Source organism: Triturus cristatus, chromosome 6 (assembly GCF_964204655.1).
Source record: "Triturus cristatus chromosome 6, aTriCri1.1, whole genome shotgun sequence".
NCBI classification, from domain to species: Eukaryota; Metazoa; Chordata; class Amphibia; order Caudata; family Salamandridae; genus Triturus; species Triturus cristatus.
The window spans coordinates 813,394,000-813,419,129 of NC_140589.1; the positions used below are offsets into that span (position 1 = coordinate 813,394,000).

Genomic DNA, 25,130 nt, shown 5'->3' on the forward strand with positions numbered 1-25,130 from the left:
ACTAAAGACCTGGCTGTTCGATCAGTAGCGGCCCCCCCTCCCCAGCGCCTTGAGACCCTCGCGGGTATGTAGTGCGCTTTAAAAATGAATGATTGATTGATACACACTATACATCCTATCATACACAAACCGAGAATACTTTTCAACATGTTTACTGAAGAAATACTTAATACAAAATCAAATTTGGCACTTGTCTTTAATCTAGTGAAATTCCCTTTGTCTCTGCGCCCATGCCGTATTACAGACCTTAGCGCAGAGTCAAAGAAGCTCTCAGGATGCGCACTGTCAGTGTGCCCCGTGATGGCTCTCTGGAGGGGGGCAAGGGGGTCCTATGGACCCCAATGCATCCCCTTTAAAAGTGCAGCAGGTTGCCGGCCACTTGCACAGAGAAACACAGAGTGGCTGTTTCAAAGCAGCTCTGTATTTCACTTGAATGCGCTGCCCAAGGGCAGCACGAGTTTGCAGCTGCCATGGGGGCAGCGCATTCTATGTAATAGGGTGCACTTTTCCTGTTTGTGCCCGCCCAGCGCACTTGTTTTAAGGTGCACCAGGCTGCAAACATGGAAAGTGTGCCCTATACATAAGTTACCTAGGTAGATTACTGTTGTGTACGGACAATGCACAGTGAATTGTGAGTGAGTAGGACACTGGTTGTGCTTGGTTTTCGTTGTGATACTCCAGATGACTGTGTCTCGAGTTATGTCTTCTATTTCTGCGACCACCAGTTTCCTAGGCGGATGGTTCAAGGTGCCACCACTGACCAAAACATAGAGAGCATTGGTGCATTTTTTCAACAAAAAAAGAACTGTTTATGGACAGAATGCAGAACAATGTCCTACATTCACCCCAGTACAGAGATCTGGGCCTAAATCCATCGTTTTGTTGCTCACCATGCCATTCCAGTTTGGACCCAGCCATATGCAATTCAGTCTTGACCCTGTGCCCAATGGGAACAGTCCAGCCCGAACTACGAGGCCAGGTCCTCCCTGGACTGGAAACAAGCATCCTAGGACCGGTTTCGGGGTTTCACCCTTCTTCAGCCTGGGTAGCTTGATTCAAGTTCGCCGGGTATGCCTAGATGTAGTTGCCGGGCTCACTGTGCCACTGGAATCAAGCTATCCTGGCTGAAGAGGGGTGAAACCCCGAAACCGGTCCTAGGATGCTTGTTTCCGGTCCAGGGATGACCTGGCTTGGCAGTTCGGACTGGACTGTTCCCATGAGGCACAGGGTCAAGACTAATAAGCATATGGCCAGGTCTAAACTGGGGTGGCATGGTGAGCAAAAGAATGATGGATTTAACCCAGATCTCTTGACTGGGGGAGAATGTTTTGATTTGTTTTGCATTCCGTCCATCAATTGTGTGTCTTTTGCTTTCTCGCCCCAAGTGCGCCGGGTATGCCTAGACGTAGGTTCCGGGCTCACTGTGCCACTGGAATCAAGCTATCCTGGCTGAAGAGGGGTGAAACCCCGAAACCGGTCCTAGGATGCTTGTTTCCGGTCCAGGGAGGACCTGGCTTGGCAGTTCAGACTGGACTGTTCCCATGAGGCACAGGGTCATGACAGATTTGCATATGGCCAGGTCTAAACTGGGGTGGCATGGTGAGCAAAAGAATGATGGAGTTAACCCAGATCTCTTGACTGGGGGAGAATGTTTTGATTTGATCTGCATTCCGTCCATCAATTGGGTGCCTTTTGCTTTAAATCACAGACCGCACTACTCCACATCAGCCCTCAGAGAACCTATAGGATATTGGCAATTTTCTTGGTGGTTTTCTTCCTAGTGGCACTCTTGCTGGTCGACAACATGGGTTAATTCCTGTGTACCGTGGCCTCTCTACAGCGCACCAGCTGACAGCGGCGCATATCCTTAATGACTTCTTCCAGGCATCGGTCACGTATGGCAATGTCCTGATCTCCTGTAATGCGACTGGTTTCTTCTGTGAGTCACTGATATGCTGCACTGTGATTTGTTCCTTCTGTGTGTCGCTCATGAACTGCAGACTATCAGTGAACATCTTTAGCGTCATGATTTTTGCACTACTCACGTCTATTCAGGATTTTCCTCAGCTGGGAATCGGTTTGCTGTTACTTGCTATGGACAGCTATGTGTAACACCTATTCTAAGGGTCCTCTGTGAGCCACTCAGACTTTCATTTAATTTCTCTCAGTGGCATGATTCGGAGCCCACTCATGTGTGTTCAGAATTCTCTTCAGTGGAGGAGCAGCTTGCTGTCCTGCGCAGTAGATAACTCAGGGGTGCAGCCTATTTCTATAGAGACACCTCCCTCTTCCCAGAAGCACCTCTGTAATTCCACTGCTGCGCCGCCAACCTCTTCCTAGCTGTCATGAGTGATGTTTAGAAAGAACTCTTTAATATCTGTATATATTCAGAAATATTTTACAGTGTTGGTCTATATGCCATAGCCTTTTAACTTATTAGAACCTCTCACTTGAGTTATTTCCCGCACATTCCCTTTAGTAGCCTATTGCCTGAAGTGAGCTTCACTCCAGTGTATTGTTTAGGCATATTACATTCTTATATCTACCTTCATATGCTAGCCAGCACAGTGTAATCATATTTTCTGAGATAGATTCCACTCTTTTACACTCTAAAAATATGTTCTTATATTGATAATATTAAAACATGTTATTCGATTTATAATCACCTGCAGTAAATTTACCTTACTACATATTTATCGATAACTTTATTTCGCCTGACGTTTCTCCCCAATGCGGTGGCAGCAAGCATGAGTCAACCTCCACCTTTTCTTACAAAGTAGGGAAGCCAGACTTAACCTGGGAAAGATGGATTTAATTATTTGAAACATGTTTGATAGCTATAGGAGTAGAAAATTCTCTCCTATGAGAAAACAACATGTTTTGCTACATAATAATAGAATACAGGGTAGAAAGATATATGAAGATCTTCCCACATATATGATTGATGAAAGAGGCGATGGGGAAGAAGCTCTACAAAATATATACCAAATTACTCTAATGACACTAGAAAACTACTTCAAGAAAAAGATTAACATAGTGTTGGAGAGATATACATTATTTAGTAGGGTTCAAGGAAAAAATGAAAAAGTGGCATATTATACTGCTGTACTTAGGGACTATCCTTCAATTGCGGTTTTGGACTTTTGACTGATTCATTGATATAAGATCAACTAGTATAGTGCACCAATGATCCTAAAATCCAAGAGAAATGCTTAATTATTGACCCTAATCTCCAAGAAGCCGTAGATATGGCTAGAGGCATAGAGCATACTGCTATGTGCACAAAAGAGATGAAGGTACTTCGAGAAAATTCAAATGATGTAAATGCTATACATAAAATAGTGAATACTAATGACATCAAGAAAATAAAGAACATACAACCACAGAAGTCGAAAATTAAAAACGAATAGGCCAGACAAATTGAAAGCACTTAGCAAACAATCCCAAGGGTCCGATAAGGAGTGGAATTTGCAGGAAATGTAATAAAAGAGGACATTTTGCTAAGCAGTGTAGGGGCACAGAAAACAAAGAAATACTTGTTATCAGACCTATGAATGTAGAGAGTGAATCTGTGGAAATATGGATTTTTCTGGTCAGTTATGTCCCCTATCTTGGACCCCAACGGTTCCATGTGCATGTCACAAGTACATGTATGTTCCCTCCAGTTCCAGTTATGAAGACGCAAATACATGTGCGTCCACCGTCAACATGTCCTTTGTCAGATCCGCCATGAATAGGCCGGATATTCCCTTCCTAAGTACGAAAGGCCACCGGTTTTATATGGTTCACTTATGCCATTTTACAGTCCAGGCAAGTAGGCCCTGATTCTGTCATCAAACTCTTCTTGCCTTCTGCCTCTGAAAGCTCCAGTCTGAGCCTGCATCTGTGACCATGAACTTTGTCTCATTCTCTGCGCGGCTCACGAAGCCTGACATCAGCCTATTCTCTGCCAAGAACTGTATTTCACCTTCGAATTATCTGCTTCCCCCTCAGCCGATGCATTCCTGCCTAGTAGCTTAAGTAAACATTCTTCCAGTTACCGAGCAAAAGGCCGACTTCTCTGTCCTCATGCAAGTAATTCATAGCCCTGTTACCATGGAATATTCCTACCCCCTTGCATTCAGTGTAGACACTTAGACGCTTGTACACGCACGCACAGTCAGTATAGAATAGATTCTGTCCGAGAGTCCTTCTTTTATGGATAACATAGTTCTTTAAACATAGGATGTTAGATATGATTTGGGATTAGGTTGACTTGACCCCCCAGACTTCTCGTCTCCACATATAGAGCTAAATGTCAAGTCCCCGTCACCCCCCTAGTTACACGTCAATTACACGTCATACTGCTGCGCGCGCATCTATGCCAAGTATTATCTTATAGATCCACCTATGTATTACATCACAACCAATCATGTTCCTTTTTACTCATTATTACACCCATTTTCGGTTACGCAGACCAAACGTCAATTTCCTTATCAATTGTTACGCCTACTGTATTCACTTCATTATAATGTATGTACTATAAAAGTTACTTCTTGTCAATAAAGTGTGTGTTTTCACTTCCTGAACCTTCGTGGTGACGGAACATTGGGAGCAACCGATTATAATCGAATTAATGGAATAAAGCCCATTTCGAACCTCTAATACCACGGATTCTGCCTCTCATTTTATTGAGCTATTTTACTATGTTCCTGTATCAAATTCAGTCCCGGTAAAGGAGAAATATTTACCACATGATGGCGCCCGAACAGGGACACTTTCTCATCTCACGCGCCGGCGGTGCGTTGCAGGCCCGGTCTCCTGCCACAGCTGGACGGACAATAACGCGTACCAGCAGGATTTCCTGTATCTCCCTCCGGTCAAGCGGGGGCGACTGAGACTGCGATCAACACCCAGACGAGGCGGTGAGAAGTGCGAAGTATCCCGACCAGAGCCTAGCTGAGAGAGCAAGATCCGAGGTATACAGAGACCCACCAGTCCGAAGTCAAGCCCAGTGTCCGACGAGTCGAGTCGAATCGAGTCCGGTCCGGTTCAAGTTCAAGTTACTGAGGCCTTCCGTTTCCGAAGCTACCCGGTGAGTACCATTGCTGGGGAGGCATTTCTGACGTGCACATAGGTTGTGCCGGTCAAGACGGGTTTGGGTACACAAATCCGGTCTGCACTGTTTTAGCAGTGTATCTGTACTGTTTAGCAGTATATCAAGTATTCCGAAGTATTCCGAAGAGTCTAGTTATTGTCTAGTTATTGTCGAGAATTAAGCTTGGTGATTAGTTATGCAGACGATCATCATTGTTGTTTCAGTTAAAGGTTTAATGTTAAATGTTTAAAGTGTTTAAGTATGTTCTGTATATCGTGGTATGAATGACTGTTCATTATCGTGTTTATTGTATTAAGTCTGTTCAAATTCAAGTATCAGGTCAAAAATCAAGTATAAGGTCAGCTCTCAATATGACGCTCTTTTCGAAATTAAGACAGATCACTACCAGAAAAGGGGTTCTCGAAGAAGCCGTCCCTATTCCTCCTAGGGACACTCCAGGGCACTTTATGTATCACAAACATGGCTTAGACGCTATATTATTTCTTGATTTATGGGTAGACTATACCAAGGGATTACCAGAAAGTCAGAGGTGGCCCACAGCGGGGACCTGGGATGCAGAGTGCATCATGAAAGTCGAGGAAGAGTTATGGAAAAGGAAAGTCAGACAGTCACAGAAAGACGCCGTTGAATTATGGCGTAAAGAATCACATAGACGAACAGAAAAAGCACGTAGACAGGAAGAGAAGAGTAAAGAGAATTCCAATAAAGTTCGAGAGAATCTATTAATCGAGGAAGGTATCCGAGTGAAATCAGAACAAGTAGACAGACAAAGAAATGCCCTTATGAATGGTATGTATCCCCTTCTGGCCGAAGGATTACCTAAGGCTACTCCAGAAACACCAAAAGACTTGCCAACCCCATTGTTCCCAATAAAGGTACATCCTAAGGGGCATCCTAGAACCGCAGAAGATGTTTTTCTTTCCTCATATTTAGATGACGCAGCTCCCGAGTATGCTAATTCCGCCCCACATAGACCGCATACCAGGGAGGTTCAACGCCAAGATCCAGTGCCCGTATCCCTACAGCAACAAATCGAGTCACAAGTTCCGGCAAGCACATCTGTTTCTGTATCCGCTCCTACAGCTACTTCTATGGCTGTGTCCACACCTGTAGTTGCTGTGTCACGTTCGACGAATCCTTTTACACCCGACGCCCCAGATGGGGCCGCGGGAGGAGCTACCAATATCTTTTCTACGCCACCCAGAATAAATAAACTTACTTTTCAAGAGTCAGCGCATTCACGTACACCCAAACTCCTTAGTGCCCGTGCGCTTAAGGAACTTCTTATAGATTGTAGATATGACCCGGTGCCTGGAAAAGAGGACGAAATGACCCTAGCATCATTGCGTATCAGACGAGCCGCAGTGTATTTAGCGAAGTTACCAGGAATGACTGCGCATCTAGATAATATATATCATTTTGTCCAAACGGGGCGAGATCCAGAATGTATTTACAGAGCTATGGAATACCAGAAAGTAGAGATACAGGGGGAACTGTTACGTTTCCTCATAAACTGTGTGATCAGAAATCAAGACCGACCGGGGGTAGACCCGGAAGCAATGAAAATTCTTACAAGATGGAGCCAGAATATATCGGAAGGGAGACATGATAAACAAAATTGTATAATAGCCATGTGCCGAAAGATCCGTAAAGAAATAGAACGCCTACACGAAGAGCGATTAGAGGTAGACGAGTTCGAACAAAACGAGGAAGAAGGGTCAGGACTGCCCACAGGACAGTCGGACACCATAGCCTATGTAGGTAAAGGAAGATCTTGTAATAGGAATCAGACTAGATATCATACTGACTCAATACATCCGATATGTCCAGATAATAACAGGAATTTTCAAATACCTATAATTAATATAAGGTCTAACGAGCATTCGTTCCAAACCGCCGACAAACTACTCCGAGAACGAAGGGGTTATCATTTCCTCGATTCTATGGATGAACAAGATTTAGCCAGGGCAGCTGTCCATTGGGTGGACAGTCCCGGAAAATATAGTGATGATACAGTAGTACGCACATTTTTTAATCTTACCCCAGATGAACAAAGGTTAGCTGGGATTTATATGATTCAACAACTCATTATACTATATCGGAGTCAGCATTCGGACCCTGGTCCCTTGCCTGACATACTGACTGAATTACTTATGAATAAATGGAGAGGACCAGGTACTGAATTAATTAAAGAAATTCTAGAATCAAGAAAGCAGTATATTCTTTTTGTATGTTCAGAACATGTTCCATTGTCCGTCAAGGAAAGAACTACGTATCACATAGATAGACAGAATCCCTTACGAGAAGTGCACCCAATAAAGGGTGAGGACAATCAGTTTAAACGCGTATTTGTATATACGCCCATATCGAAAATAGAATTGTTAGAAATGAAGAAAGTGGTACCCAGTCATGACAAAGACCCAGCGGGTTTTCACCGAGAAATTAAAGACATGTTACTCATGGGAGAGTATACCTACCCCGACATTATGACAATATTAAAGGTGTTGATGCCTGCTGGCATTTATGAGAAACTCAAGGAAAAAGAGTGGGAGGTAGGTGACCAAAAGATAGAATGGTCAGCATTAGAAGCAGAAGAAAGGGCCCGAGGTCCAGGTTCGGGGCTTGGGGACAAAACTAAAGCACTACCAGGTCTACTAGTACAGGTACTGCCACGTTTATTAACTACGAAAAAGGAAGATTGGGGTACAATTTCAGCCTGTAAGCAGAAGCAAGATGAAGACACTAGTGATTACTATGCCCGATTTGAAAAATGTTTTGGTATAAATAGTGGCATAAAAGCAAGTAGCGAATCATACCCACATCTGTTTGTAACAAAATTAGTAGAAAATGCTCTGCCCCCAGTAAAGAATAGAGTATTAAAATTCGAGAGTACCTGGCAAGGTAACACTCCATCACAAATGTTACAAATGTTACAGTACCATCACAATAGAATTAGAGAGGAACAAGAACATGAACACAGACGCATGAAAGACACGAAAATGAAAATGCTAGTTTCCCAGACAGTTCCAGCTGAAGGGCATAAAAGGGGTATGACACATTCCGATTCAGCAGGACCTGTAAAAGGGACATGCAATTATTGTAAAAAGCCAGGCCATTACGTACACGATTGTCCAGTTTTAAAACATAATATCGCCATAGGTAAAACACAAGAAAGATCATGGCCACTTAGACAAGATCAGAATGAACAAGGAGCTACGCAGCATGCCCAGGCCATGCCAGCCGCACAACAGCCAATACAGTTTGTGCCAGCTGCACCACCGTTGCCTGCTGCTGCCACACAGACAACAACACGACAAATGTATCAGACCGCACAGTATGAATATCCCGAGTATCAGCGTTACGCATGAACAAGCCTAGAGAGGGAAGTTGACTTACCCCTTATTGAAATCCCAGTAGACCAAGAAGGACCTTATGTACATAGTGAATTATTAGGCCAAGATAGAAAATTTCTACTCGATACAGGGGCAAGTCGAACGACCATAAAACGTAGTGAAGTTCCAGGGGCACCCCTCTCAGGCTCACAGAATATTTCCCTTGGTTTTTCAGGAAAACCTATTGTTAATGAAGTGTCACAACCTCTGCCACTTACGATAGGACCTTTGACCCGAACTACAGATTTATTGCTTACTAAATCATGTCCAGAAAATCTATTAGGAATAAAAACGTTAAAAGCTCTAGGAGCTATAATATGTTGTTCTCCGGAAGGAGTAAGATTGTTTTTACGTGATTTTAAAGGTCACTATGTGTCTAGAGACATGGATCCCCGATTACAGATTTTACCTACACGTCTATGGGCACAAGGCCCTACTGATGTTGGATGCATGAATATTACACCATATCAAGTCACATTAAAGGCAGGAGTGGTGCTACCACGAATGCGACAATACAAGTTACCACCAGATGCTGTAGTGGCTTTACTACAAATCATTGACGAGCTCATTGCCCAAGGAGTAGTTGTGGAAACAGACTCCAATATATGTAATTCACCGATAATACCGATTCTTAAACGAACAGATCCGAAGGCCCCGCCAGTATATCGATTGGTTATTGATCTGCGCGAGTTAAACAAATGCATTGTGCCACAATTCCCTGTGGTCCCAGATATCTCGTCATTACTGACAGCTATTGATTCCGAAGCGACATTCTTCACTGTAATCGATCTCAAGAATGCCTTTTTCAGCGTCCCAATAGATCCGGAAAGCCAATATTTGTTCGGATTTAGTTTAAATGGGCGTAGCTTTAAATTCACCCGCGCACCTCAAGGATTTACAGAAAGCCCCAGCATCTATAGCCAAGCACTGAAACGAGAACTTGACAGTATCCACATGCCAGTTAACACTGCTCTGCTTCAATACGTCGATGATCTGCTGATCACCGCCCGAAGCGAACCTGAATGTGAAAAAGCATCACTGACAGTTTTACAATTTCTAGCCGAAAAAGGGCACAAGGTGTCCCCTTCTAAGCTGCAATTCTGTGTCCAGCGAGTTATTTATCTTGGACACTCGCTGTCCAAGGAGGGAAGGCAGCTTACACCAGACCGCATTCAGTTGATAGCTAACATGCCAATACCCAAGACACAAAAGGAGGTGCGGGCTTTCATAGGCCTCACTTCATACTGTAGACAGTGGATCCCGCAATATGCATTTCTAGCAAAACCACTCATTCAGTTGACAACCCAGGAGGCAGCCACATCGACTGTTCTCCCTTGGACTCAAGAACATACACAAGCTTTTGAAAGCCTAAAGAAAACTTTATGTCAAGCACCTGTTTTAGCAACACCATGTTACAGAAAACAGTTTACACTCTTTGTTACAGAACGCGAAGGTACTGCTTTGTCAGTACTCACACAGGATCAAGCAGGAGCACACAAACCATGTGCTTATTTTTCTAGTACATTAGATCCCGTAGCTCAGGCTTTGCCTGCATGTCTGAAATCAGTGGCAGCGACAGCTTTAGCAATCAGACAAAGCGATGCCATAGTGTTAGGACATCCATTGACAGTTCAAGTACCACACGCAGTAGAGGTTCTTGTAAATAGAACACAAACACAACACTTGACCATAGCACGACTTACAGGGTATGAACTTACATTGTTTCAGCCACATATAGAAATCAGACGCTGTAACACATTGAATCCTGCCACACTTTTACCAGTAGGCGGAACAGACCCACTAGCCCATGACTGTATTGAAGTTATTACAATAACAACAAAACCCAGACAAGACTTAACCGATGTCCCATTGTCAGACCCAGACCTGACCTTGTATGTAGATGGTTCATGCATGAGAACAAGTACAGGAGAGTTAGTAGCCGCCTACGCAGTCACAACAGATACTGAAGTCATTGAAACTAATCGTATAAATACTTTGTCAGCTCAAGCCGCAGAACTTATCGCTCTGACACAAGCCTGTATTCAAGCCATAAATAAAAAAGTCAACATATACACTGACTCGCGTTATGCATTCGGAGTTGTACATGACTTCGGCGTGCTGTGGCGAGAGAGAGGTTATTTAACTTCCCACGGTGCCCACATTCAGCACGGACCCCTCATTCATGCATTATTAGATGCAATACATCTACCCACTGAAATATCAATTATGAAATGTAAGGCCCATACAAAGGTTACTGATATCATTTCCCAAGGCAATGATCTAGCCGACAGAACAGCTAAACTGACTGCTCAAACTCAAACCCCCGATATGACAAAGACAATAGTCCCGACACCGACACATTGTATGACAGTTAAAGATCCTACTCTTGACGTAATTGACATACAGACACATGCTACACCAGACGAAATAAAGAAATGGACTGAATTAGGAGGGATCCAAACGGACCAAGGATGGATGATGAAGTAAAGGTCTGTATGGTTCCTTCCTGATTCAATGGTCCAAGTCATAATTAACACTATACATAGTCCAGCACATTTAGGAGAAAAAGCTATGCTAGACAGCATTCAACACATTTGGTTCAATAAACATTTACGAGCAGCAGCAAAACAAAAGGTCCGTACCTGTATGATCTGTTGTCAGTTCAACCCAGGAAAAAGCGTTCCCGTAGAACAGGGTGGATTTCATACCCCTAATCATCCTTTTGAAGTACTCCAGATGGATTATATCCAGATGGAACGATGTCGAGGATTCAAATATGTTCTCGTAGTTGTTTGTGCTCTGTCCCGTTGGACGGAGGCATACCCGGTTTCAGATTACACTGCCCCGACTACTGCCAAACAGTTGGTTCGAGAATTCTTCCCACGATACGGTTTACCACGTGCTGTTTACTCAGATAACGGCCAGCCGTTCTCATCCGAATTAATGAAACACGTTTCACTTCTGTTAGGTTATCAGTGGAAATTCCACTGTGTCCGACACCCCGAGGCAGCAGGTCTCGTAGAAAGACATAACCAGATACTGAAAATTAGAATGTCCAAAATATGCAGAGAGAAAGGTGTCGACTGGGTAGTAGCGTTACCAGTTGCACTCTTTTACATGAGAATGGTAGCACACTCTCGAACAGGGCTATCCCCGTATGAGGTGATCTTCGGTAGACCACCGAATATGTGGGGGACGCCTATACCACGCAAAATAACTGATATTGACTGTAATATGCTGACAGATTACTTGGCTTCCTTGATGTCTGCACTACAATCTTCTCGTTCACAGGTAGCTGCAGCTTTTCCCGACAACACTGAGGTGAAACCCCATGACGTTGTTCCGGGTAATCTCGTCTTTGTGAGGAATTTCGACCGAAAGACTCAGCTGGAGCCCAGGTGGAAAGCACCCAAGTTGGTCCTGTTGACCACAAGAACAGCCGTGAAGATCGAGGGCCGCAAGGGCTGGATTCATTCAAGCCACATCAAGAAATTTCATGGACTATCCTCGGATATAGACATTGTGCCCTGCACTCCCTCACAGACTGATACAAAACTCCCTTTTGTTGAACCTAACAAATCTGAAAATTACAAACTAAAGCTTAGGCCCAACCAGTCGAGCAATTTGATTGTTTAAGTCCTCTCCAAGGTGAAGCGGTTGAATTGTCTCTGACATGTATCCCTTGGACCTGAGTAGAGAAAATACCCGAAAAATGTTGAAACGACAGGCGTATTGTAAATCACTGCGTAGCCACTGCATAGTGACATTATTAATTTTGTTTTTATTGAGTCTTTTAATAATCATTACAAGTATGTTGTTGCACATATATTACCCTATTTCTAGACATGTTTATAATGTTGCTGCTGAACATTCTTTTAGTGATTTACCTCCGCATGAATTGTCTTATAGACTTGCGCTGCGCAATAACACTTTCATTAGTATGTTACATCATTCCCATCAGACTAGTAATGCCACCACTTGTTGGGTGTGTGGCCGACTCCCTCCCTATCAGAATTATGAAGGAGTCCTGCCTTTCTTTCCACATCCATTCACACATAATGGCTCCTGTGGAGCATGGTTCAGCTTAATAAATTCCATAGACTCAGACACAGCAGTTTACCAAGATCATTGGATATGGGGAAACCTGAACCTAGTTTTACTCAAAGTCTGCTACCCTGACAAGGAGGGTCGCCCCAAAAGAACAGGAACTGATCTAGAAAATGAAGTGTATGGATTAGGTAATTTTACACCTAATCTCATGATTCTAAATGTCGTATCCGAAGTTGAGCTAGTCTTACCCACCATGTCAGTATTCCCAGCAAAAGGTGAATTGTGTGTAAGAAAGGTTGGTTCCATACATATGGGCCATAGTCAATGCACTACTACAGTAGAATTCAGTGATCAAGGCAAATCTTCATTCAGAGCTTATCGCCACTCCTACTTTATATGTGGTCAGACTGCATATATGCGTCTACCTCTAGATTGGGATGGTACCTGCTACGTAGCATTCCTTTTGCCACCTGTTTTCCTAGCTCCTCCTGATTATTATAGAAATATTCATTTAGTACACAATAGAGAGCGGAGAGATCTCCCAATTGTCGATTATACTGAGACGGCATGGGACAAGTATGTAGATTTCAATAAAGGCATCTTTCCCTATATAGGTACAGTTACCAATAGTAAGCTGATACGTAGATTAACTAGAACCCTTGAAGCAGTAGTAAATGAAACTATTTCCGCCTTAGGCAATTTAACAGAAGAGCAGTCTGCTATGCGGATTGTTGTGCTTCAAAATCGTCTTGTCCTTGACGTCATCCTGGCTGATAGGGGCGGAGCTTGTAGGGTCATCGGATCAAGCTGCTGCGTATTCATACCAGAAAATTCGCCATCTGTATATAAAGCCATCACTCGCCTTCATAAGATTGTAAGCCAGATACACCAGAACCCAGGCACTTGGACTTGGTCCAGTTGGTTTTGGAATGCGGTATCGGCCTGGGGATGGAGAGTTTTATCCTTCCTAGGTATTGGCCTTCTCATACTATTCAGTTGCTGTCTATGTCTACAATGTGGACCAGCGATTTGTGGTCTGTGTGCCACATCGTGCATTCCACATCAAGATTTTCATTCAAGATCCCGGAAGAAGAAAGAAGAACAAATGATGCTATATGAACAGATCAATGGATTGATGAAGATTGATATCTCTTGAAGGGCAAGTAGGGGACAAGGAGGGAATGTGGAAATATGGATTTTTCTGGTCAGTTATGTCCCCTATCTTGGACCCCAACGGTTCCATGTGCATGTCACAAGTACATGTATGTTCCCTCCAGTTCCAGTTATGAAGACGCAAATACATGTGCGTCCACCGTCAACATGTCCTTTGTCAGATCCGCCATGAATAGGCCGGATATTCCCTTCCTAAGTACGAAAGGCCACCGGTTTTATATGGTTCACTTATGCCATTTTACAGTCCAGGCAAGTAGGCCCTGATTCTGTCATCAAACTCTTCTTGCCTTCTGCCTCTGAAAGCTCCAGTCTGAGCCTGCATCTGTGACCATGAACTTTGTCTCATTCTCTGCGCGGCTCACGAAGCCTGACATCAGCCTATTCTCTGCCAAGAACTGTATTTCACCTTCGAATTATCTGCTTCCCCCTCAGCCGATGCATTCCTGCCTAGTAGCTTAAGTAAACATTCTTCCAGTTACCGAGCAAAAGGCCGACTTCTCTGTCCTCATGCAAGTAATTCATAGCCCTGTTACCATGGAATATTCCTACCCCCTTGCATTCAGTGTAGACACTTAGACGCTTGTACACGCACGCACAGTCAGTATAGAATAGATTCTGTCCGAGAGTCCTTCTTTTATGGATAACATAGTTCTTTAAACATAGGATGTTAGATATGATTTGGGATTAGGTTGACTTGACCCCCCAGACTTCTCGTCTCCACATATAGAGCTAAATGTCAAGTCCCCGTCACCCCCCTAGTTACACGTCAATTACACGTCATACTGCTGCGCGCGCATCTATGCCAAGTATTATCTTATAGATCCACCTATGTATTACATCACAACCAATCATGTTCCTTTTTACTCATTATTACACCCATTTTCGGTTACGCAGACCAAACGTCAATTTCCTTATCAATTGTTACGCCTACTGTATTCACTTCATTATAATGTATGTACTATAAAAGTTACTTCTTGTCAATAAAGTGTGTGTTTTCACTTCCTGAACCTTCGTGGTGACGGAACATTGGGAGCAACCGATTATAATCGAATTAATGGAATAAAGCCCATTTCGAACCTCTAATACCACGGATTCTGCCTCTCATTTTATTGAGCTATTTTACTATGTTCCTGTATCAAATTCAGTCCCGGTAAAGGAGAAATATTTACCACAAATCCGACAATAAAATAGTTTTCCAAGTAAATTCTGTAGAAAAGAGTGAAAATTTAAATTACCTCACTGTGACTTAGCTCTTGACGGAGTAAACTTCAAGGTTTATGCAGACTCATGCTTACCATATACCCTTATAGATAAGAAGACATTTCAAGAGAAATTTGCAGGAAAAGATGATGTATTGGGAAATCCTGACAATAACCTGGGGGTTACAATAGACACCCTAAACCCCTGGAGGGAATGACAGAAAATGCATATATCATTTAGGAACAGAAACACAGTTGGGAACCTATACATAACAAAACAATGGTCCAATTTATTAGGGTGGAAAGACCAAAAAGATATAAGTATCAAGCTTGACCCTAATAATGAAAAGAAAGTGCTAGTAGTTCACAGATCCAATATAGGCAAAGACATTTGCAAAGCATTTCCTGGAGTTTATTCTGAAAAGTTAGAACTTCTGCACACAATTAAATTAAAGATAATGCTGTGTCGGTAATACACAAAACGCGACCTATCCCATTGCTCATGATGGATCCTCTAAAAAAATATTTTTTAAAACACTCAATATATTAGAATCTCAGCGAGTGTCTGAAAAGATTGAAAGCTCAGAGTGGTCAGATCCTATTGTTATAGCTGCTAAAAACAATTCCCTAACAATATTCATCTATGTGTCGACTTGAGAGATCTTAACTCCAACTTTTGGGTGGACAGGTATCCGCTCCCAAGATTTAACAAAATGTTAAGCGTTATTAGAGACGCCAAATACTTTACTGTACTAGACCTCCCATCTGGGTATCACCAGGTGGCACCCCACTCAGATTGCAAACCTCTCACATCATTTACCACCCCATTTGGAGTCTACTATTAACCACAGAACGCCTTTCGGGTTAGTTTCGGCGGTGGCAGTATTCCAAAGGGTGATGCAACATATTTTATAAGATTGTCATGGCGTCATGTGCTTCCAAGAAAACATTTTGATTTTTGTAGCATCTAAAAAAGAACACAATGAGATCTTGAGAAAAGTGCTAATCAAACTCAAAAAGGCTGGGTTAAGCATAAAACAGGAAAAATGTAGGATAGGGGTAACCCTCCATCGATTACCTAGGACACACTATATCTATGAAGGTATAAAACCCAAATTTAACCTAATTGACTCTTTAAAAAATGCCCCATCACCAACTAACAAAGAAGAATTAAAATTGTTTCAAGGATTAGCAGAGTATATGTCAAAGTTTGTTAAAAAACAAATCTGATATTGTCCATCCCTTACAATTTTCGCTCAAAAAGATGCCACATTTGAATAGAACACTATTCATACAGATGCCTTCATCAAAATAAAAGAAGCCATTATCAATGCTCACAACGTTGGAAAATTCATTGTGAATCACAAGATCACTTTAACTACTGATGCAAGTAATAAGGGTCTTGGGGGCAACATTATAGCAGATGGAGTACACACCTGAGCAGTTTTCATATCATTAGATCTTAAAGATGCGAAGTTAAGCTATTCTACAGTAGAAAAAGAATCACTGGCTTGCTGCTTCTGGAGTATCAACGTTTAAAATGTTATCTATGGGGTATTTATTTTCCTATTAATAACAGACCATAAACCACTGATCCCAGTGCTATCCACCAAAGGGATAGAAAACACTACTCTGAGAATATATAGATGGATATTAGGCTTACAAGGATATCATTTTAAAATGGAATATGTACCTGGAATCAAAAATCAAGTAGCTGATTGCTTGTCCAGATTGCCATCTACCGAACAAAATCTCTCTCCCATAGAGGAAACCATGATATTAATCCTTATTCCAGCCAGAATAAAATAAGAGCGGGAAAAGAACATGAAAATTGACAAAACACTGTTGTCTGTTAAAAAGAAAATCTTAAAAGGATAGCCGGAGACACTACCACAACAATTGCAACCATATTGGAATGGTGAAAGTCTGTTAAAAGCTAACTGTGAGAAATTGGGTTAAAAGTTAAGGAGGGTTGTGAAACCCTACTTCAAACAGTAATAAAGTGGAAACGCAACAAAAGGAAAATCTCACACCAATTTAGAAAACTAGAGCAGAATTTAATAAAAAATTACAAAAATCCAATCAATAGAATCGGAGACAGGAAATCTGAAAATTTACTGGAAAAACACCAAAGCGCCACTCTCGGCTATTTGGTGGTGCGAGATTGGGTGAAAGTCACAAGCTCAGTCCGACCGCAATAGAGCGCAGGTCGGATAAAGGGACCAGGCTTGTCCCGCTGAAAAGTTTCCTTCTCAGTCCAGTGCAAAGAATCCCATTTGCGGTGGAGGGGGCTGTGAGGAGCAGAGGAGTATTGCTAATGGTTGTCAATGTAACGCGTAGAGCAGGCCGGACGTTGCGAACTGTAGCATGAAGATTCTGCTGACGTCGCAAGGGGGCAGGACAGGGCTTAGCGGTGGCGCTCTCCGCGAGCGGTCTAGGCTGTAGCTCGAAGAGTTGGGATGACGGAACTTCACGTTGGCAGATTGTGTTTTCTTTTGCTTAAAGCTTCAGTTGAAATAAGCCAGCCCCATCATTGTGTCCCTTATTACATCAGCCGCGTAGGCAGCAAATCTAGTGATGTGAAGAGATGGTCTAAGCTCCTGCAAAGGAAGTAGTTAGATGAGAGGACATAACCTGGTCTGCCACGCACTCAATCCCCACAGTTGTCATTTTTGGTATCATGAAAAAAAAATGTGGTCAACACTGAAAATGTGTCTCTTGTGCTAAGATTTGATGTCTACTCTGAAGAAACTTAGAATACAGAAATAGCCTTTTCAGTTGAAGCTGTAAATTAAAATAAACAGATTTGAAAAACAGCAGCATTAAAAAAAGGTTTATCATGATTACCTTTATTCAAGGTTGTTTCTAGACAGTTGGTAACTTTATCGAGGCCGTAATGAGAAGGGGCTGATGATGCCAATGTCTATGGTTCAAAAATGCTAGATTTGCTTCAAAGGAACACAGTGGTCATAAAAAGGGAAGCCCACACTCCTGGGTCACATGAAACAGAGAGAGAATTCTGCATAAAGAATTGGTTTCAGATAACCTGACCATCAAATTATTTATTTAGCTGGGGAACTCACAGGCTCCTTCTCAATAATTATACGCCACCCCAAAAACAAATTGCACTATCAGGAAATAGTAAAAAACACACATTTCTGTTCCACTAATGCAAACGGTGTTGTTATTGGGGGGAGAGTGTTACACAATCAAAACATTACTGTTCTGAGGGAGCTAACAGCTTCAAGATATATGTCGGCTTCTGGGAAACAAGCTGTGTGCACCAGCCACCCAAAATTGTGTACAGGCAATAGGCACGTAGCAAACTATCCACTGTCCTGCATACTGAATTTGTGTAAAAATCTGTACACAGACTGCAAAAGTCAAAGTGAAATTACAGTAGGCCCGTTGAAGGGTACGGGCCGGAGCAAATAAGAAATCCGCGTGAGAGAAGTGTAAAATGTGCAAGTTAAATTGAAAGTGAATTTAGAAAATGTATGTGTATAAGAAAGTACTTAAAGAGATCATGTACACTAAATAATAATTTATGCTTTAAGCAGCGGTTTCCGTTCTTATAGAGTTCTTGGTTAAGACTTTGCAGCCTTTTAAAACTGGATAAGTCTATTTACAAATAAGACTGAGAGGCAGACGTTGCAGAATTCCTCATTTCATAAGATGCGAATATACATCTTTGCCCACGAGCAACAAGAAACATTTCTTGGTTTGGGACTTTTGACCTGCATAGCTAGAGACCTAATAACAGAATATCTCCTATTTATTTCTCCAGATCCCAGATTTGTGTTTATCGAGATAGAACATTTGCCACACTGGTGATAATGATGCATGCTATTGGGACATACATTTCCATCTTGATAGCCTTGCTACATGTTGACTAGATTGCTGACCTGGCTCAATCCCAGAAACTGCTACTTCGGTACTTCATATATTTATTGTGATTAAATACTCATTTCATGTGGAGGGCTTTTAAACCCACTTCATCATCAGTGAAGGGGGAACAAAGAATAAATTTGATGCAAACACTGGTGCAGTGAAGAGTACTTTCCCTTCAGTGACTGTGGTACGAAGAAAGGTGGGAACTAGTGTCACTAATTCTAACTCGGAACTCCTGATAAGGAAGTAAGCCATCCAGCTCAGTTCTGGATACTCCATCCACATCTTGCAGTCTTAAATGTATCATTTATGTAAATGATGGACAGTAACTAATGACATTAGCAATGGTAAGATGCAAACTTAACAGTATGGTATGCAGAACACTAGGCTGCTAAACTCATCAGTGGGAAAACATGGAGGTAAACAGTGTTTACAGTAACCAGTCAATGCGAATTAAGTGATTCCGGGTTCCTAGAGAAATAATTGCGCTTCACTGTAGATTCATGTAATAGGTGAACAAATGCTGCAGTCATTTTGTTTTAAATGCATGCATGTAGATGTACTCTCAAAAGGTCTTACCTATGCTTCATTCTCTCATGCATCCTTCCATGCTGGATGCACTGTTCTTCCAGCTCGTCATTTCGTTTCTGCAGCTTGACAAGCCTGGTATTGATGTACTCATTGTCTTGACTAAGCTGTCCTACTTCCAGCCTGTAAAGAGATTGCACAGTTGAAAGAGGTGGTCTTGACAATCAAATTCGAATAAGTAAATGTTTAATTCTCGCACCAATAAATTGGGATCTATTTATGTATGCAACTTATATTAAGAGAGCCTAGCTTCAAAGCGCTGTGCAATAAGGGAGTGGGTTACACTTGAAAGTGAGGGTGGTGAGCAGTGAATGCAGATACAAGAACAGGATTAAGAATAGCAAAGAGATGCAGGGAGGTGGGACTAGACCCGATAGACTCCCAGGGGCTAGGACAGCACACAGACTCATAAGAGAACTGGGCAGTTGGCATTCGAGAGGGATGGAAAGCAAGATAAACAAATAGGAGAGTAAGAAGAGGAGATGAGCTTGTTTCTCTTTCCCTTAACAATGTAACAAACAAATTTAAATGAGATCGCTGCCATACCAGTATAACGTCACAAATGCCTTTCACTCAAGTATCCAGAAGAACCAATGGGTTTTTTAAAAGAGCCGTCATCCACCATCCTAGTTGGTGGTATGCTTCATCAATGGGTTCCCACCCAAGACTCCTATTGTATCTTGGGTGTGCTGCAACGCCTGATTACAGCGGAGCTTGTGTTTTTGGGGAGAAATTACGAATTTATGGATGAATTAAAACTGCCTCAAGGTGATCTGTCCCTTAGGAAGTATTAATCAAGGATCCCTTGGGTAGCATTAAAAACATTGTTGGAGGACATGAAGTGGGATAATAATGGCCTGTTACATCCTAGTGTTAGGTCGATATGCTTTTTGAGTCAAAGTGGCTTTCTTCAGGACCAAGTTGGTAGGGAGACCCTAGTCAGTGGCCGCGTGCACTAAGGCATTCGGATCACCATGAGGATGGTATTAGGTACTAAGATGGGAGACCTTCCTTGAAGGATGTGTGAGTACAGGTCCACTCCCCACAAGTCCCATGTTGCCCCGAGATAGTGTGATTAAACAATAACAAGAATGTTGCTAAAAATATCAAGTTACGCATGACTTAACACGATTTACGCATGTCTTAGCGCACATCAACCACTGACTAGGGTCTCCCTAGCAACTTGGTCCTGAAGAAGAAAGCCACTGTGACTCAAAAAGCACGCATATTTGGCTGAAACATGTCAACCTAGCACTAGGATGTAAGAGACCATTATTATCTCACTTCACGTCCACCATCACTGTTTTGAATCTTACTAAAGACATCCACGATTAAAACTTCCTAAGGGACAGATCACCTTGAGGCAGTTTTAATTCACCCATAAATCCACAATTTCACAAACAAAAACAGCTCCGCTTTAATCAGGCATCGTAGCACACCCGAGATACATTAGGCGTCTTGGGTGGGAACCCAATGAGGAAGCATGACACCAATTGAGTTGGTGGGTGAGGGTTCTTTTAAAACACCAAAGGTTTTTCTGGATACATGAGTGAAAGGCATTCATGACGTTATACTGGTATGGTAGCGAGCTTGTTTTCATTTGAGATGGAAAACTAGTCAGCGTGTAGTCCTGTAACTGACTGGTCACACTGTGATAAGGTTCTGCTTGGACAAAATAGGTTTTCAGCTTCTTGTGAAAGTGGGGAAAGGCTATTGCCTACAGATCTGAACTGTGATGCTGATCCAGAGCCTCAGGGAATAGGTGGATAATAGCGGCATCTCATCTTCTCCCTCTTGCATCTCCTGACTTCCAGTTTGCCGAAGCAGGTGTTGTGTGCATTGGTGTTCAATCAGGGGACATGATTTATGAAGCCAGCTTGTTACAGCGGGGTTGCAGTACTAACGACATGGATATTTTCTTTTTAAACACAAACGTTATTGAATTTTCAAAAAAAAGGTATTACAGTTGTAACACATTTCCGTAGGCAAGTGAGAACATTCGGATCAAGTCATATAGATATTTCAACAGTACTACAGGCATGATTGTCAATCAACGCCGTTCTCATGCAAAACTACAAACAAGTGATTAAGGTACCCACCTACTACCTGGATCTCCAATAAACGTGGCATGTTACCTATCTAGTAATTATACCATACATTGCTAGGGGGAGAGCAGGTGGATGATTGCAGCAGCCTGAGTACGGACTATGTGGAGCTGTCGTTATGTGAACGTCATAAGTATGCTGCAACCTAAGGATACAAATAATTCTACATCACTGTTGTACGTGCTGGCCTCGTCATCTTAACTCCTCGGGGTTCTGGTTCTTGTGCCTGGAAGCCCTCCAGTAGTGTATTCAACTAGAAGGAAATGGGGGTGTTTTACACAGACCCCTGTATTCCTCCCGCCTAAGGGTCTCACTTTCAGAAAGTCCCCAATGCAGTACCATCCTGGGGGCCAACGGGGATTTCCAGCACTTGGTTTAAGCATTTCACTAGTAGCAGTGCCAGGTTTGTGAACCGAGTCCCTATTTTAGAGCCCCTAGGTCCTGAGGGCAGTACGAGTATGTACTGTTCAGGGCTATCCCATTGAGGTCGCCCTGTTACCTGCAGCCTCCACTATTTCCGCCCAGTAATTTGCTATCCGGGGTCAAGTCCACAGCGTATGTATCAGGTCTGCTCAGTTCCATGGCAGCGGGGGCACATCGAGGATGCTGTGGGTACATCCGGTCAATTTTGTGTGGTGTCAAATATGCTCTGTGTAGTATGGAAAATTGGATGAATTTGAATCTCGAATTACGAGATTTTTTTCAGGATATTCCAACATACAGGCCCATTTGTTATCTGAGAGTTTCCGAGCCAGGTCCGTCTCCCACCTGTGTTTTAGGGAAGTGAGTGGTTCCATAAGGTGTTTCCGGAGTTTCCTGTACAGCCAGCGCACTAGGTGATGACCGTGACCCATAGTATTAAGTGCCCTAAGGAGTTCATAAGTAGGGAGATCCTGCCCATACGCTGTCCAATATTTACTTACATATCGAAGAATACTGGCATGGGTGAGAAACAAGGCATCAGGGAGACCATGAGTGTGTACAAAATCAGTGTGAGACATCAGTGGGCCATACGCAAATAGCTCCCCTACAGTGGTGACATCCACCTGTTCCCAGTGGTCCAGTCTACGCTTTGTAAAGGTGTGAGAAGCAGAAGAGAGGCCACAAAAGGGTATATTAGGCACATAAAGTGCTTGTACAGCAGTTTATTTCATCGCCATCTCCCAGTATGTCAGGGTATGCTTAATAGTAATGTATGTGTGGGCAAGGACGGGCATTGGGACATAGCAGTCTATGAAACTGGCATCGACCAACTTGAGTCGCTGTGTAGTCTATTTCCGACAGATTGCGACCAGCCAACCAATATGATAACCACTGTAGTTGTCCAGGTATACAATAAGCCTTGCAATCTGGGGCCCCCATTCCTCCTTGTCCGTTGGCAGTTGCAATTTCACTAGGCTGAATCTGCGTCACCCTTTTCCCCAAACCAGGTCAACTGGTTTAGTATTTAATAATTTAAACACCCAGGCTGGTATTATAATGGGTAAATTCACGAAGTGGTACAACAAAGCGCTGTAACATTTTTGACAGAGCCAGGCGTTTGGCCACTGATAGAGGCAATGTAACCCAAAAGGCCACTTGAGACTCAAGTGCTGTACCCGTACGAGTTAGCTTCCCTTCCAATAGGTCACGGCTGTTCTCTATAAATTTGAATGCCAAGATACCGAAAGGTGCATGAGGCCACTGGTTTCTGCGAGTCTCCGAACTGGAGCACGGGCTCCACTTGCGTGCCAACAAAGGAGTAAGCACACGATCAGCATTGATTTGGAGTCCAAAAACATTTCTAAAAGTAGACAGCAGCCGGACCATCTCAACCTGCCCCTCCTGAATATCTTCGAAATACAAAATTATATTGTCAGCATAGAGAGATATAGTATGTACTGTATTGCCTATAGAACACGAACTACATGTAGATAATGCATTGAATGTGATGTGAGCAAGCAGCAGGAGCTAATGGGACTCTACGAGGGTTGGTAAGGTTCTGCAGTACTTGTGGAGACCTTTAATGAGGTGCATCATTACATGAAGGAGAGTATTTAGTGGAGTATGGGTGGTCTTGAATGCAGTCCAGCAGAGTTTTACTAACGTCAAAGAGGGAGAGAATCAGTGGCTGGATGGCTGGCTGATCACTAATCCACGTTTGGCATTAAGGTCCTTCCTCTGCAAAGGATGGCGAACAAATATCAGGCTTTATTTTTCTTGAGAACAACGCGGATCCTGTAGCAGAGGTCGGTATCACTTACAAAGGCCAGGAACCTGGCAGTGTGGAGGAGTCAAGTGGTGAAGCCATGAACATTCATCTCAGAAAGCTAGGCTTATCCCTGTTTTTCATTTATAGTCACTGGCAGTGAATACAATTCCCATCCTTGGGTTACATTTGAGATAGGCCTTAGATATGCAGACATGAATAATTTAGAGGTAGTGCTATAGGCAACTGATGCTCTGTACGAATGGCACTTTCACAAGGAGCTGCTTGTCATCCATCTACTGACTGATTTTGATGTTCTTGTAAGCTAGGTGGACTCTTTAAAGATCCATATATAGGTCAAAGATCACTCGATGAGAAGATAAACCCTTGGGGGATTACACTGAAGATAGTGTAGTGTTCTGATCTGAAGGAACGCTTTGGACCGTCTGGGGTCTGTTATACTGGTTTGACTCAAATCACTGCAGCACTGTATCATTGAATCCCATTTGGTGTAGTGAGGGTCTCATGTAAGGCTTGGTAGTCAATGGTGTTAAAGCCTACAAACAGGTCAGGCAGGACGAGGAGGAAAGAGTCTGCTTGTGGGGAGGCTTTAACCACCTGGCGTGATGCAGTCTCCATACTACACTGCAGAAGTGAATCCTAAATGGTAGTTTTGAAGAACAGTGTTGTGGGGGATCTTTTCAGAATAACCTTTTCAGTGATCCTCCTTATTTATGCTAAAGGGATTTATCCAGTCCAATGAGGTAGCTGTTTGGGAAGGAACAATGGGTAAGGTGCACAGGTTCAGTGGAGGTGCCAGGGGCCTTCAAAGATTGGATGAGAATTATATGTTCATCAGAGGGTGGAGTTTATGGTAGTCCACTTGGGGGTGTTGCATGGTGGACTCGTGGTGATATCGGGCATGGTAGTATTGTAAGATATTGTCAAACTTGCTTTGAAGAAATTACTGATCGACATGTGCATCACTAACAGTGCTCAGTAGGTCAAAAATTGAGTTTATTGAGACCATAATATTAAATGAAAACACTTACATTTCATTTAACTTTTGAATGAAACAGGCGATATTGATATATACATATGCATAAAACATACAAAAAAAAGTTACTATCATTTTTTCCTTCTCTGGAAATGCGCCTAAAATGTGTAGCTCCATCCCAGTCCAAATCAGGACTAACCCCTCCTTCATAAACTTCAAAAGCCAGCTCAAAGACCTCTTCCTCAACCGAACTCATCCGAATGGATAGCAGTCGCCTATCGAGGAATCGTGCCCAGCGCAGCATATAATCACTTCAATAAGAAAGCTTTTACATCACCTGCCTTTTGACTCGCTCCCTTGTCCCCCCACCCTAAACAGGATTCGTCACAAGTCAATGTTGTGTATTGAAATACTTTGTGTTCGATTGCATCACGATAAATGTTGTAAAG

The 25,130-nt window shown here is 42.8% G+C and overlaps 1 protein-coding gene across 4 annotated transcripts in view; it reads right to left on the reverse strand.

Annotated features, from left to right (window-relative positions):
• The window catches only part of SDCCAG8 (SHH signaling and ciliogenesis regulator SDCCAG8), a 1,515,443-nt gene that overhangs the window by 426,215 nt on the left and 1,064,098 nt on the right, over positions 1-25,130 (reverse strand). For all 4 annotated transcript variants that reach the window (XM_085611405.1, XM_085611403.1, XM_085611406.1 and 1 more), the window contains exon 16: positions 19,383-19,514. In XM_085611405.1, the coding sequence (XP_085467531.1) occupies positions 19,383-19,514 (132 nt within the window). The remainder of the gene's footprint in view (positions 1-19,382; positions 19,515-25,130) is intronic.